The following is a 15,633-nucleotide window of genomic DNA, read 5'->3' on the forward strand; positions in this document are numbered from 1 at the left end:
CCGCATTAACGCAGTAATTGAGGCAAAAGGAGCTCCAACCAAGTATTGAGTATTGTACATGCTCATATTTTTCATTTTCATACTTTTCAGTTGGCCAACATTTCTAAAAATCCCTTTTTTGTATTAGCCTTAAGTAATATTCTAATTTTGTGACACACGGAATTTTGGATTTTCATTTGTTGCCACTTCAAATCATCAAAATTAAATGAAATAAACATTTGAATGCATCAGTCTGTGTGCAATGAATAAATATAATGTACAAGTTACACCTTTTGAATGCAATTACTGAAATAAATCATGTTTTTCAAAATATTCTAATTTACTGGCTTTTACCTGTATATGTATTGTCATTTGTACTGTTTTTGGAGGTACAAACTACAAAAATGACGCCCACATATTTTGATTTGTCATTCTGTGGCCCTGAGTGGACACAGTTTGGGCAACCCTGGCTGTATTGGTCAATAATTGATTATGCTGTAAAGCTAAAAGTCGTTTTTTGCATGGAGTTGAATTGATTGCAAGGATGCAATAATCCTCATAACACTAACGCAGGGACGGAAATGTTCAGGCGTGCGAGCTCGTTTTGAGCCGCTGCAATTCCACGTCGTCTTCGGCTTTTTTCCGCCCCGTTTGGAACATGGCGGCGATCTCCTTGAAGTCCTTGCCCTTGGTCTCGGGCATTCGCAGGTACGTGAAGAAGGTGAAGCCGAACAGCAGCGCAGCAAACAGGATGAAGACGTACGGGCCCAGCCAGGCCTGACAGAGGAATGTTTGACATTAGAAAAACACTAGAAAGTATCACTTTTTTTACACGCCTTTTTATACGCAAATGGATGACAGCACAATTAAGAGTAGTCATGGTGAAACGATACTGAAACATGAATGCTTTATGAAACAGAAGTGATACCGTGTCCCTCCAAACTTCTTTTCATTTTTGTCATAGACATTTTTATGGGATATACACAAAATATGCAATATTGTCCACCAAAAATATTTAAAAGTGGAATATTTGATGTGAAGTAACCGCAGCCTTAAATAGGTCAATAATTCATAACATTGATTTTGAGTGATTATTATTCTTTTTTTTTTTAGAAATGACAGTTTTTAGAAGAAAACAAATCCTAACAAACTTGTTTGGGATCCACTCATAAAAGTGTTTTAAAAAGTCTTATATTATAAATATATATTTTACTTTCAACGCTTTAATTTCTATATCAACTTCAGATGTTTTTTTTAATTTTTTTAATGTTTTTTTTAAGTTTCATTACCTTTTTGTAAAAAAAAAAAAAAAAAAACCTACTTTTTTATGGCAAAAACACAAAATATGCAATATTGTCCACCAAAAAATGTCAAAGTGGAATATTTGCTGTGAAGTAATTGGAACCTTAAATAAGTCAATAATTCATAACCACATTGATTTTGATTCATTATTATTTTCCAAACAATGACAGGTTGAAGAAAAATTGCACTAAAATTCTCAGGGATCCAAAAGTTAAAGTGTTAACTATAAGTCGTGTAAGGAAATGTTATTTCTTTTATTTTTCCGCTTGAAACAGTAAATAATTAATTAATTTGCCTATGAATTGAAATATTTAAAACAATTTTAACGTAAAGAGTAAAAAAAATCTGTGGATTTTACCACTTTTACAGAAAAAAGTGGCAGCTGAGTTGCCAGACTTTTACTGTAAAATATTTGGTGTTTTTTATTATTATTATTTTTACAACATATTACTGTAAATAGAAATACAGTACCGCTGTTTAATTTTATTTTGGCAACCAACCTGCCAGTTTTTTTTACCATAATAATATGTGGTACCATAAAATCATCAACCGTGGATTTTGATTGAATATTGATTTTGAGTGATTTTTTGTTATTACATTTTTTTTTAGAAGTGGCAGTTTTTAGAAAAATAATCCTAGTAAATTTCTTTGTAATCCCCTCATAAAAGTGTTAAAAATAAGTCAAATATTATAAATATGTATTTTACTTTCAATGATTAAATATTTATATTAATTCAGATCTTTTTTTTAATGTTTTTTTTAAGTTTAATGACCTTTTTGTAAAAAAAAAATATATATATGCTTTTTTTATGGCAAATACACAAAATATGCAATATTGTCCACCAAAAAATATTTAAAGGTGGAATAATTGATGTGAAGTAACCGCATCCTTAAATAGGTCAATAATTCATAACATTGATTTTGAGTGATTATTATTCTTTTTTTTTTTTAGAAATGACAGTTTTTAGAAGAAAACAAATCCTAACAAACTTGTTTGGGATCCACTCATAAAAGTGTTGAAAAAAGTCTTATATTATAAATATATATTTCACTTTCAACGCTTTAATTTCTATATCAACTTCAGATGTTCTTTTTTAATTTTTTAATGTTTTTTTTAAGTATCATGACCTTTTTGTAAAAAACAAACAAAAAAAAACTACTTTTTTGATGGCAAATACACAAAATATGCAATATTGTCCACCAAAAAATGTCAAAGTGGAATATTTGCTGTGAAGTAATTGGAACCTTAAATAAGTCAATAATTCATAACCACATTGATTTTGATTCATTATTATTTTCCAAACAATGACAGGTTGAAGAAAAATTGCACTAAAATTCTCAGGGATCCAAAAGTTAAAGTGTTAACTATAAGTCGTGTAAGGAAATGTTATTTCTTTTATTTTCCGCTTGAAACAGTAAATAATTAACTAATTTGCCTATGAGTTGAAATATTTAAAAAAAAAAATTAACGTAAAGAGTAAAAAAAATCTGTGGATTTTACCACTTTTACAGAAAAAACTGGCAGCTGAGTTGCCAGACTTTTACTGTAAAATATATGGTGTTGTTTATTATTATTATTTTTACAACATATTACTGTAAATAGAAATACAGTACCGCTGTTTAATTTTATTTTGGCAACCAACCTGCCAGTTTTTTTTACCATAATAATATGTGGTACCATAAAATCATCAACCGTGGATTTTGATTGAACATTGATTTTGAGTGATTTTTTTATAAAAATCTTTTTTTAGAAAGGGCAGTTTTTAGAAAAATAATCCTAGTAAATTTCGTTGTAATCCCCTCATAAAAGTGTTAAAAAATAAGTCAAATATTATAAATATGTATTTTACTTTCAATGATTAAATCTTTATATTAACTTCAGATCTTTTTTTAATGTTTTTTCTAAGTTTAATGACCTTTTTGTAAAAAAAAAAAAAAGAATCTGCTTTTTTTATGGCAAATACACAAAATATGCAATATTGTCCACCAAAAAATATTTAAAAGTGGAATATTTGATGTGAAGTAACCGCAGCCTTAAATAGGTCAATAATTCATAACATTGATTTTGAGTGATTATTATTCTTTTTTTTTTTTAGAAATGACAGTTTTTAGAAGAAAAAAAATCCTAACAAACTTGTTTGGGATCCACTCATAAAAGTGTTTAAAAAAGTCTTATATTATAAATATATATTTTACTTTCAACGCTTTAATTTCTATATCAACTTCAGATGTTTTTTTATGGCAAAAACACAAAATATGCAATATTGTCCACCAAAAAATGTCAAAGTGGAATATTTGCTGTGAAGTAATTGGAACCTTAAATAAGTCAATAATTCATAACCACATTGATTTTGATTCATTATTATTTTCCAAACAATGACAGGTTGAAGAAAAATTGCACTAAAATTCTCAGGGATCCAAAAGTTAAAGTGTTAACTATAAGTCGTGTAAGGAAATGTTATTTCTTTTATTTTTCCGCTTGAAACAGTAAATAATTAATGAATTTGCCTATGAGTTGAAATATTAAAAAAAAAAATTAACGTAAAGAGTAAAAAAAATCTGTGGATTTAACCACTTTTACAGAAAAAAGTGGCAGCTGAGTTGCCAGACTTTTACTGTAAAATATATGGTGTTGTTTATTATTATTATTTTTACAACATATTACTGTAAATAGAAATACAGTACCGCTGTTTAATTTTATTTTGGCAACGTACCTTCCAGTTTTTTTACCATAATAATATGTGGTACCATAAAATCATCAACCGTGGATTTTGATTGAATATTGATTTTGAGTGATTTTTTTTATTACATTTTTTTTTAGAAGTGGCAGTTTTTAGAAAAATAATCCTAGTAAATTTCTTTGTAATCCCCTCATAAAAGTGTTAAAAATAAGTCAAATATTATAAATATGTATTTTACTTTCAATGATTAAATATTTATATTAATTCAGATCTTTTTTTTAATGTTTTTTTTAAGTTTAATGACCTTTTTGTAAAAAAAATATATATATATGCTTTTTTTATGGCAAATACACAAAATATGCAATATTGTCCACCAAAAAATATTTAAAAGTGGAATATTTGATGTAAAGTAATCACAGCCTTAAATAGGTCAATAATTCATAACATTGATTTTGAGTGATTATTATTCTTTTTTTTTTTAAATGACAGTTTTTAAAAGAAAACTAATCCTAACAAACTTGTTTGGGATCCACTCATAAAAGTGTTTAAAAAAGTCTTATATTATAAATATATATTTTACTTTCAACGCTTTAATTTCTATATCAACTTCAGATGTTTTTTTTTAATTTTTTTAATGTTTTTTTTTAAGTTTCATGACCTTTTTGTAAAAAAAAAAAAAAAAACTACTTTTTTGATGGCAAAAACACAAAATATGCAATATTGTCCACCAAAAAATGTCAAAGTGGAATATTTGCTGTGAAGTAATTGGAACCTTAAATAAGTCAATAATTCATTACCACATTGATTTTGATTCATTATTATTTTCCAAACAATGACATGTTGAAGAAAAATTGCACTAAAATTCTCAGGGATCCAAAAGTTAAAGTGTTAACTATAAGTCGTGTAAGGAAATGTTATTTCTTTTATTTTCCGCTTGTAACAGTAAATAATTAATGAATTTGCCTATGAGTTGAAATATTTAAAAAAATGTTAATGTAAAGAGTAAAAAAAATCTGTGGATTTTACCACTTTTACAGAAAAAACTGGCAGCTGAGTTGCCAGACTTTTACTGTAAAATATTTGGTGTTTTTTATTATTATTATTTTTACAACATATTACTGTAAATAGAAATACAGTACCGCTGTTTAATTTTATTTTGGCAACCAACCTGCCAGTTTTTTTACCATAATAATATGTGGTACCATAAAATCATCAACCGTGGATTTTGATTGAATATTGATTTTGAGTGATTTTTTTTTATTAATTTTTTTTTTTAGAAATGACAGTTTTTAGAAAAAAAATCCTAGTAAATTTCTTTGTAATCCCCTCATAAAAGTGTTAAGAATAAGTCATATATTATAAATATGTATTTTACTTTCAACGCTTAAATCTTTATATTAACTTCAGATCCTTTTTTTTAATGTTTTTTCTAAGTTTAATGACCTTTTTGTAAAAAAAAAAAAAATAAAAAAATAAAAAAAAAATCTGCTTTTTTTATGGGATATACACAAAATATGCAATATTGTCCACCAAAAATATTTAAAGGTGGAATATTTGATGTGAAGTAACCGCAGCCTTAAATAGGTCAATAATTCATAACATTGATTTTGAGTGATTATTATTCTTTTTTTTTTTTTAGAAATGACAGTTTTTAGAAGAAAACAAATCCTAACAAACTTGTTTGGGATCCACTCATAAAAGTGTTTAAAAAAGTCTTATATTATAAATATATATTTTACTTTCAACGCTTTAATTTCTATATCAACTTCAGATGTTTTTTTTTAATTTTGTAATGTTTTTTTTTAAGTTTCATGACCTTTTTGTAAAAAAAAAAAAAAAAACTACTTTTTTTATGGCAAAAACACAAAATATGCAATATTGTCCACCAAAAAATGTCAAAGTGGAATATTTGCTGTGAAGTAATTGGAACCTTAAATAAGTCAATAATTCATAACCACATTGATTTTGATTCATTATTATTTTCCAAACAATGACAGGTTGAAGAAAAATTGCACTAAAATTCTCAGGGATCCAAAAGTTAAAGTGTTAACTATAAGTCGTGTAAGGAAATGTTATTTCTTTTATTTTTCCGCTTGAAACAGTAAATAATTAATTAATTTGCCTATGAATTGAAATATTTAAAACAATTTTAACGTAAAGAGTAAAAAAAATCTGTGGATTTTACCACTTTTACAGAAAAAAGTGGCAGCTGAGTTGCCAGACTTTTACTGTAAAATATTTGGTGTTTTTTATTATTATTATTTTTACAACATATTACTGTAAATAGAAATACAGTACCGCTGTTTAATTTTATTTTGGCAACCAACCTGCCAGTTTTTTTTACCATAATAATATGTGGTACCATAAAATCATCAACCGTGGATTTTGATTGAATATTGATTTTGAGTGATTTTTTTTTATTACATTTTTTTTTAGAAGTGGCAGTTTTTAGAAAAATAATCCTAGTAAATTTCTTTGTAATCCCCTCATAAAAGTGTTAAAAATAAGTCAAATATTATAAATATGTATTTTACTTTCAATGATTAAATATTTATATTAATTCAGATCTTTTTTTTAATGTTTTTTTTAAGTTTAATGACCTTTTTGTAAAAAAAAAATATATATATGCTTTTTTTATGGCAAATACACAAAATATGCAATATTGTCCACCAAAAAATATTTAAAGGTGGAATAATTGATGTGAAGTAACCGCATCCTTAAATAGGTCAATAATTCATAACATTGATTTTGAGTGATTATTATTCTTTTTTTTTTTTAGAAATGACAGTTTTTAGAAGAAAACAAATCCTAACAAACTTGTTTGGGATCCACTCATAAAAGTGTTGAAAAAAGTCTTATATTATAAATATATATTTCACTTTCAACGCTTTAATTTCTATATCAACTTCAGATGTTCTTTTTTAATTTTTTAATGTTTTTTTTAAGTATCATGACCTTTTTGTAAAAAACAAACAAAAAAAAACTACTTTTTTGATGGCAAATACACAAAATATGCAATATTGTCCACCAAAAAATGTCAAAGTGGAATATTTGCTGTGAAGTAATTGGAACCTTAAATAAGTCAATAATTCATAACCACATTGATTTTGATTCATTATTATTTTCCAAACAATGACAGGTTGAAGAAAAATTGCACTAAAATTCTCAGGGATCCAAAAGTTAAAGTGTTAACTATAAGTCGTGTAAGGAAATGTTATTTGTTTTATTTTCCGCTTGAAACAGTAAATAATTAACTAATTTGCCTATGAGTTGAAATATTTAAAAAAAAAAATTAACGTAAAGAGTAAAAAAAATCTGTGGATTTTACCACTTTTACAGAAAAAACTGGCAGCTGAGTTGCCAGACTTTTACTGTAAAATATATGGTGTTGTTTATTATTATTATTTTTACAACATATTACTGTAAATAGAAATACAGTACCGCTGTTTAATTTTATTTTGGCAACCAACCTGCCAGTTTTTTTTACCATAATAATATGTGGTACCATAAAATCATCAACCGTGGATTTTGATTGAATATTGATTTTGAGTGATTTTTTTTTATTAATTTTTTTTTTTAGAAATGACAGTTTTTAGAAAAAAAAATCCTAGTAAATTTCTTTGGGATCCCCTCATAAAAGTGTTAAAAATAAGTCATATATTATAAATATGTATTTTACTTTCAACGCTTAAATCTTTATATTAACTTCAGATCTTTTTTTTAATGTTTTTTCTAAGTTTAATGACCTTTTTGTAAAAAAAAAAAAAAGAATCTGCTTTTTTTATGGCAAATACACAAAATATGCAATATTGTCCACCAAAAAATATTTAAAAGTGGAATATTTGATGTGAAGTAACCGCAGCCTTAAATAGGTCAATAATTCATAACATTGATTTTGAGTGATTATTATTCTTTTTTTTTTTTAGAAATGACAGTTTTTAGAAGAAAAAAAATCCTAACAAACTTGTTTGGGATCCACTCATAAAAGTGTTTAAAAAAGTCTTATATTATAAATATATATTTTACTTTCAACGCTTTAATTTCTATATCAACTTCAGATGTTTTTTTTTAATTTTTTTAATGTTTTTTTTTAAGTTTCATGACCTTTTTGTAAAAAAAAAAAAAAAAACTACTTTTTTGATGGCAAAAACACAAAATATGCAATATTGTCCACCAAAAAATGTCAAAGTGGAATATTTGCTGTGAAGTAATTGGAACCTTAAATAAGTCAATAATTCATTACCACATTGATTTTGATTCATTATTATTTTCCAAACAATGACATGTTGAAGAAAAATTGCACTAAAATTCTCAGGGATCCAAAAGTTAAAGTGTTAACTATAAGTCGTGTAAGGAAATGTTATTTGTTTTATTTTCCGCTTGAAACAGTAAATAATTAACTAATTTGCCTATGAGTTGAAATATTTAAAAAAAAAAATTAACGTAAAGAGTAAAAAAAATCTGTGGATTTTACCACTTTTACAGAAAAAACTGGCAGCTGAGTTGCCAGACTTTTACTGTAAAATATATGGTGTTGTTTATTATTATTATTTTTACAACATATTACTGTAAATAGAAATACAGTACCGCTGTTTAATTTTATTTTGGCAACCAACCTGCCAGTTTTTTTTACCATAATAATATGTGGTACCATAAAATCATCAACCGTGGATTTTGATTGAATATTGATTTTGAGTGATTTTTTTTAATTAATTTTTTTTTTTTAGAAATGACAGTTTTTAGAAAAAAAAATCCTAGTAAATTTCTTTGGGATCCCCTCATAAAAGTGTTAAAAATAAGTCATATATTATAAATATGTATTTTACTTTCAACGCTTAAATCTTTATATTAACTTCAGATCTTTTTTTTAATGTTTTTTCTAAGTTTAATGACCTTTTTGTAAAAAAAAAAAAAGAATCTGCTTTTTTTATGGCAAATACACAAAATATGCAATATTGTCCACCAAAAAATATTTAAAAGTGGAATATTTGATGTGAAGTAACCGCAGCCTTAAATAGGTCAATAATTCATAACATTGATTTTGAGTGATTATTATTCTTTTTTTTTTTTAAATGACAGTTTTTAGAAGAAAAAAAATCCTAACAAACTTGTTTGGGATCCACTCATAAAAGTGTTTAAAAAAGTCTTATATTATAAATATATATTTTACTTTCAACGCTTTCATTTCTATATCAACTTCAGATGTTTTTTTTAATTTTTCAATGTTTTTTTTAAGTTTCATGACCTTTTTGTAAAAAAAAACAAAAAAAACCTACTTTTTTTATGGCAAAAACACAAAATATGCAATATTGTCCACCAAAAAATGTCAAAGTGGAATATTTGCTGTGAAGTAATTGGAACCTTAAATAAGTCAATAATTCATAACCACATTGATTTTGATTCATTATTATTTTCCAAACAATGACAGGTTGAAGAAAAATTGCACTAAAATTCTCAGGGATCCAAAAGTTAAAGTGTTAACTATAAGTCGTGTAAGGAAATGTTATTTCTTTTATTTTCCGCTTGTAACAGTAAATAATTAATGAATTTGCCTACGAGTTGAAATATTTAAAAAAAATTTAACGTAAAGAGTAAAAAAAATCTGTGGATTTTACCACTTTTACAGAAAAAACTGGCAGCTGAGTTGCCAGACTTTTACTGTAAAATATATGGTGTTGTTTATTATTATTATTTTTACAACATATTACTGTAAATAGAAATACAGTACCGCTGTTTAATTTTATTTTGGCAACCAACCTGCCAGTTTTTTTTACCATAATAATATGTGGTACCATAAAATCATCAACCGTGGATTTTGATTGAACATTGATTTTGAGTGATTTTTTTATAAAAATCTTTTTTTAGAAAGGGCAGTTTTTAGAAAAATAATCCTAGTAAATTTCGTTGTAATCCCCTCATAAAAGTGTTAAAAAATAAGTCAAATATTATAAATATGTATTTTACTTTCAATGATTAAATCTTTATATTAACTTCAGATCTTTTTTTAATGTTTTTTCTAAGTTTAATGACCTTTTTGTAAAAAAAAAAATATATATATATATATATATGCTTTTTTTATGGCAAATACACAAAATATGTAATATTGTCCACCAAAAAATATCTAAAAGTGGAATATTTGATGTGAAGTAACCACAGCCTTAAATAGGTCAATAATTCATAACATTGATTTTGAGTGATTATTATTCTTTTTTTTTTAGAAATGACAGTTTTTAGAAGAAAACAAATCCTAACAAACTTGTTTGGGATCCACTCATAAAAGTGTTTAAAAAAGTCTTATATTATAAATATATATTTTACTTTCAACGCTTTAATTTCTATATCAACTTCAGATGTTTTTTTTTAATTTTTTAATGTTTTTTTTAAGTTTCATGACCTTTTTGTTAAAAAAACAAAAAAACCTACTTTTTTTATGGCAAAAACACAAAATATGCAATATTGTCCACCAAAAAATGTCAAAGTGGAATATTTGCTGTGAAGTAATTGGAACCTTAAATAAGTCAATAATTCATAACCACATTGATTTTGATTCATTATTATTTTCCAAACAATGACAGGTTGAAGAAAAATTGCACTAAAATTCTCAGGGATCCAAAAGTTAAAGTGTTAACTATAAGTCGTGTAAGGAAATGTTATTTCTTTTATTTTCCGCTTGTAACCGTAAATAATTAATGAATTTGCCTATGAGTTGAAATATTTAAAAAAAATTTAACGTAAAGAGTAAAAAAAATCTGTGGATTTTACCACTTTTAAAGAAAAAAGTGGCAGCTGAGTTGCCAGACTTTTACTGTAAAATATATGGTGTTGTTTATTATTATTATTTTTACAACATATTACTGTAAATAGAAATACAGTACCGCTGTTTAATTTTATTTTGGCAACGTACCTTCCAGTTTTTTTTACCATAATAATATGTGGTACCATAAAATCATCAACCGTGGATTTTGATTGAATATTGATTTTGAGTGATTTTTTTTATAAATTTTTTTTTTAGAAATGGCAGTTTTTAGAAAAATAATCCTAGTAAATTTCTTTGTAATCCCCTCATAAAAGTGTTAAAAATAAGTCAAATATTATAAATATGTATTTTACTTTCAATGATTAAATCTTTATATTAACTTCAGATCTTTTTTTTAATGTTTTTTCTAAGTTTAATGACCTTTTTGTAAAAAAAAATAATAAAAAAAAATCTGCTTTTTTTATGGCAAATACACAAAATATGCAATATTGTCCACCAAAAATATTTAAAAGTGGAATATTTGATTTAAAGTAATCACAGCCTTAAATAGGTCAATAATTCATAACATTGATTTTGAGTGATTATTATTCTTTTTTTTTTTTAGAAATGACAGTTTTTAGAAGAAAACAAATCCTAACAAACTTGTTTGGGCTCCACTCATAAAAGTGTTTAAAAAAAGTCTTATATTATAAATATATATTTTACTTTCAACGCTTTCATTTCTATATCAACTTCAGATGTTTTTTTTAATTTTTCAATGTTTTTTTTAAGTTTCATGACCTTTTTGTAAAACAAAAAAAACAAACTACTTTTTTTATGGCAAAAACACAAAATATGCAATATTGTCCACCAAAAAATGTCAAAGTGGAATATTTGCTGTGAAGTAATTGGAACCTTAAATAAGTCAATAATTCATAACCACATTGATTTTGATTCATTATTATTTTCCAAACAATGACAGGTTGAAGAAAAATTGCACTAAAATTCTCAGGGATCCAAAAGTTAAAGTGTTAACTATAAGTCGTGTAAGGAAATGTTATTTCTTTTATTTTCCGCTTGTAACAGTAAATAATTAATGAATTTGCCTATGAGTTGAAATATTTAAAAAAAAAAATTAACGTAAAGAGTAAAAAAAATCTGTGGATTTTACCACTTTTACAGAAAAAACTGGCAGCTGAGTTGCCAGACTTTTACTGTAAAATATATGGTGTTGTTTATTATTATTATTTTTACAACATATTACTGTAAATAGAAATACAGTACCGCTGTTTAATTTTATTTTGGCAACCAACCTGCCAGTTTTTTTTACCATAATAATATGTGGTACCATAAAATCATCAACCGTGGATTTTGATTGAATATTGATTTTGAGTGATTTTTTTTTATTAATTTTTTTTTTTAGAAATGACAGTTTTTAGAAAAAAAAATCCTAGTAAATTTCTTTGGGATCCCCTCATAAAAGTGTTAAAAATAAGTCATATATTATAAATATGTATTTTACTTTCAACGCTTAAATCTTTATATTAACTTCAGATCTTTTTTTTAATGTTTTTTCTAAGTTTAATGACCTTTTTGTAAAAAAAAAAAAAGAATCTGCTTTTTTTATGGCAAATACACAAAATATGCAATATTGTCCACCAAAAAATATTTAAAAGTGGAATATTTGATGTGAAGTAACCGCAGCCTTAAATAGGTCAATAATTCATAACATTGATTTTGAGTGATTATTATTCTTTTTTTTTTTTAAATGACAGTTTTTAGAAGAAAAAAAATCCTAACAAACTTGTTTGGGATCCACTCATAAAAGTGTTTAAAAAAGTCTTATATTATAAATATATATTTTACTTTCAACGCTTTCATTTCTATATCAACTTCAGATGTTTTTTTTAATTTTTCAATGTTTTTTTTAAGTTTCATGACCTTTTTGTAAAAAAAAACAAAAAAAACCTACTTTTTTTATGGCAAAAACACAAAATATGCAATATTGTCCACCAAAAAATGTCAAAGTGGAATATTTGCTGTGAAGTAATTGGAACCTTAAATAAGTCAATAATTCATAACCACATTGATTTTGATTCATTATTATTTTCCAAACAATGACAGGTTGAAGAAAAAATGCACTAAAATTCTCAGGGATCCAAAAGTTAAAGTGTTAACTATAAGTCGTGTAAGGAAATGTTATTTCTTTTATTTTCCGCTTGTAACAGTAAATAATTAATGAATTTGCCTACGAGTTGAAATATTTAAAAAAAAATTAACGTAAAGAGTAAAAAAAATCTGTGGATTTTACCACTTTTACAGGAAAAAGTGGCAGCTGAGTTGCCAGACTTTTACTGTAAAATATATGGTGTTGTTTATTATTATTATTTTTACAACATATTACTGTAAATAGAAATACAGTACCGCTGTTTAATTTTATTTTGGCAACCAACCTGCCAGTTTTTTTTACCATAATAATATGTGGTACCATAAAATCATCAACCGTGGATTTTGATTGAACATTGATTTTGAGTGATTTTTTTTTATTAATTTTTTTTTTTTAGAAATGACAGTTTTTAGAAAAAAAATCCTAGTAAATTTCTTTGTAATCCCCTCATAAAAGTGTTAAAAATAAGTCATATATTATAAATATGTATTTTACTTTCAATGATTAAATCTTTATATTAACTTCAGATCCTTTTTTTTAATGTTTTTTCTAAGTTTAATGACCTTTTTGTAGAAAAAAAAAAAAAAAAAAATCTGCTTTTTTTATGGGATATACACAAAATATGCAATATTGTCCACCAAAAAAATATTTAAAGGTGGAATATTTGATGTGAAGTAACCGCAGCCTTAAATAGGTCAATAATTCATAACATTGATTTTGAGTGATTATTATTCTTTTTTTTTTTTAGAAATGACAGTTTTTAGAAGAAAAAAAATCCTAACAAACTTGTTTTGATCCACTCATAAAAGTGTTTTAAAAAGTCTTATATTATAAATATATATTTCACTTTCAACGCTTTAATTTCTATATCAACTTCAGATGTTTTTTTTAATTTTTTTAATGTTTTTTTTAAGTTTCATGACTTTTTGTAAAAAAAAAAAAAAAAAACTACTTTTTTTATGGCAAAAACACAAAATATGCAATATTGTCCACCAAAAAATGTCAAAGTGGAATATTTGCTGTGAAGTAATTGGAACCTTAAATAAGTCAATAATTCATAACCACATTGATTTTGATTCATTATTATTTTCCAAACAATGACAGGTTGAAGAAAAATTGCACTAAAATTCTCAGGGATCCAAAAGTTAAAGTGTTAACTATAAGTCGTGTAAGGAAATGTTATTTCTTTTATTTTTCCGCTTGAAACAGTAAATAATTAATGAATTTGCCTATGAGTTGAAATATTTAAAAAAAAATTAACGTAAAGAGTAAAAAAAATCTGTGGATTTTACCACTTTTACAGAAAAAAGTGGCAGCTGAGTTGCCAGACTTTTACTGTAAAATATATGGTGTTTTTTATTATTATTATTTTTACAACATATTACTGTAAATAGAAATACAGTACCGCTGTTTAATTTTATTTTGGCAACCAACCTGCCAGTTTTTTTTACCATAATAATATGTGGTACCATAAAATCATCAACCGTGGATTTTGAATATTGAATATTGATTTTGAGTGATTTTTTTTTATAAAATTTTTTTTTAGAAATGGCAGTTTTTAGAAAAATAATCCTAGTAAATTTCTTTGTAATCCCCTCATAAAAGTGTTAAAAATAAGTCATATATTATAAATATGTATTTTAATTTCAATGCTTAAATCTTTATATTAACTTCAGATCTTTTTTTTAAATGTTTTTTTTAAGTTTAATGACCTTTTTGTAAAAAAAGATATATATATATGCTTTTTTTATGGCAAATACACAAAATATGCAATATTATCCACCAAAAAATATTTAAAAGTGGAATATTTGATGTAAAGTAATCACAGCCTTAAATAGGTCAATAATTCATAACATTGATTTTGAGTGATTATTATGATAATTTTTTTTAGAAATGACAGTTTTTAGAAAATAAATCCAAGTACATTTCTTTGGGATCCACTCATAAAAGTGTTAAAAAATAAGTAATATATTGTAAATATATATTTTACTTTCAACGCTTAAATCTTTATATTAACTTCAGATGTTTTTTTAATGTTTATTTATTTGTAATTTTTTTAAGTGTATTTTTTCCCCCTTTTTTAAAAAAACAAACAAAAAAACAACAACGGTGCTTTTTTGTATGGCAAAAACACAAAATAAGCAATTTTGTCCGCCAAAAAATACCTACATGTGGAATATTTGATGTGAAGTAATCGCAGCCTTAAATAGGTCAATAATTCATAACATTGATTTTGAGTGATTATTATGATAATTTTTTTTAGAAATGACAGTTTTTAGAAAATAAATCCAAGTACATTTCTTTGGGATCCACTCATAAGAGTGTTAAAAAATAAGTAATATATTGTAAATATATATTTTACTTTCAACGCTTAAATCTTTATATTAACTTCAGATGGTTTTTTTATGTTTATTTATTTGTAATTTTTTAAGTGTATTTTTTCCCCCTTTTTTAAAAAAACAAACAAAAAAACAACAACTGTGCTTTTTTGTATGGCAAAAACACAAAATAAGCAATTTTGTCCGCCAAAAAATACCTACATGTGGAATATTTGATGTGAAGTAATCGCAGCCTTAAATAGGTCAATAATTCATAACATTAAAAATAAGTCATATATATTATAAATATATATTTTACTTTTAACGCTTAAATCTCTATATCAACTTCAGATCTTTTTTTTAATGTTTTTATTTTTATTTTCACGACCTTTTTGTGAAAAAAACAAAAACAAACAAACCCTGCTTTTTAATGGCAAAAAACACAAAATA

At 25.0% G+C, this 15,633-nt stretch overlaps 1 protein-coding gene across 2 annotated transcripts in view; it reads right to left on the reverse strand.

The window, feature by feature from the left end:
- Nucleotides 1-328: 328 nt before the first annotated feature.
- The window catches only part of slc2a2 (solute carrier family 2 member 2), a 46,405-nt gene continuing 31,100 nt past the window's right edge, over nt 329-15,633 (reverse strand). For both annotated transcript variants that reach the window (XM_061969215.1, XM_061969214.2), the window contains exon 12: nt 329-756. In XM_061969215.1, the coding sequence (XP_061825199.1) occupies nt 565-756 (192 nt within the window). In that variant the 3' untranslated portion in view covers nt 329-564. The remainder of the gene's footprint in view (nt 757-15,633) is intronic.

Source organism: Nerophis lumbriciformis, linkage group LG08 (assembly GCF_033978685.3).
Source record: "Nerophis lumbriciformis linkage group LG08, RoL_Nlum_v2.1, whole genome shotgun sequence".
Classification (NCBI taxonomy): Eukaryota; Metazoa; Chordata; class Actinopteri; order Syngnathiformes; family Syngnathidae; genus Nerophis; species Nerophis lumbriciformis.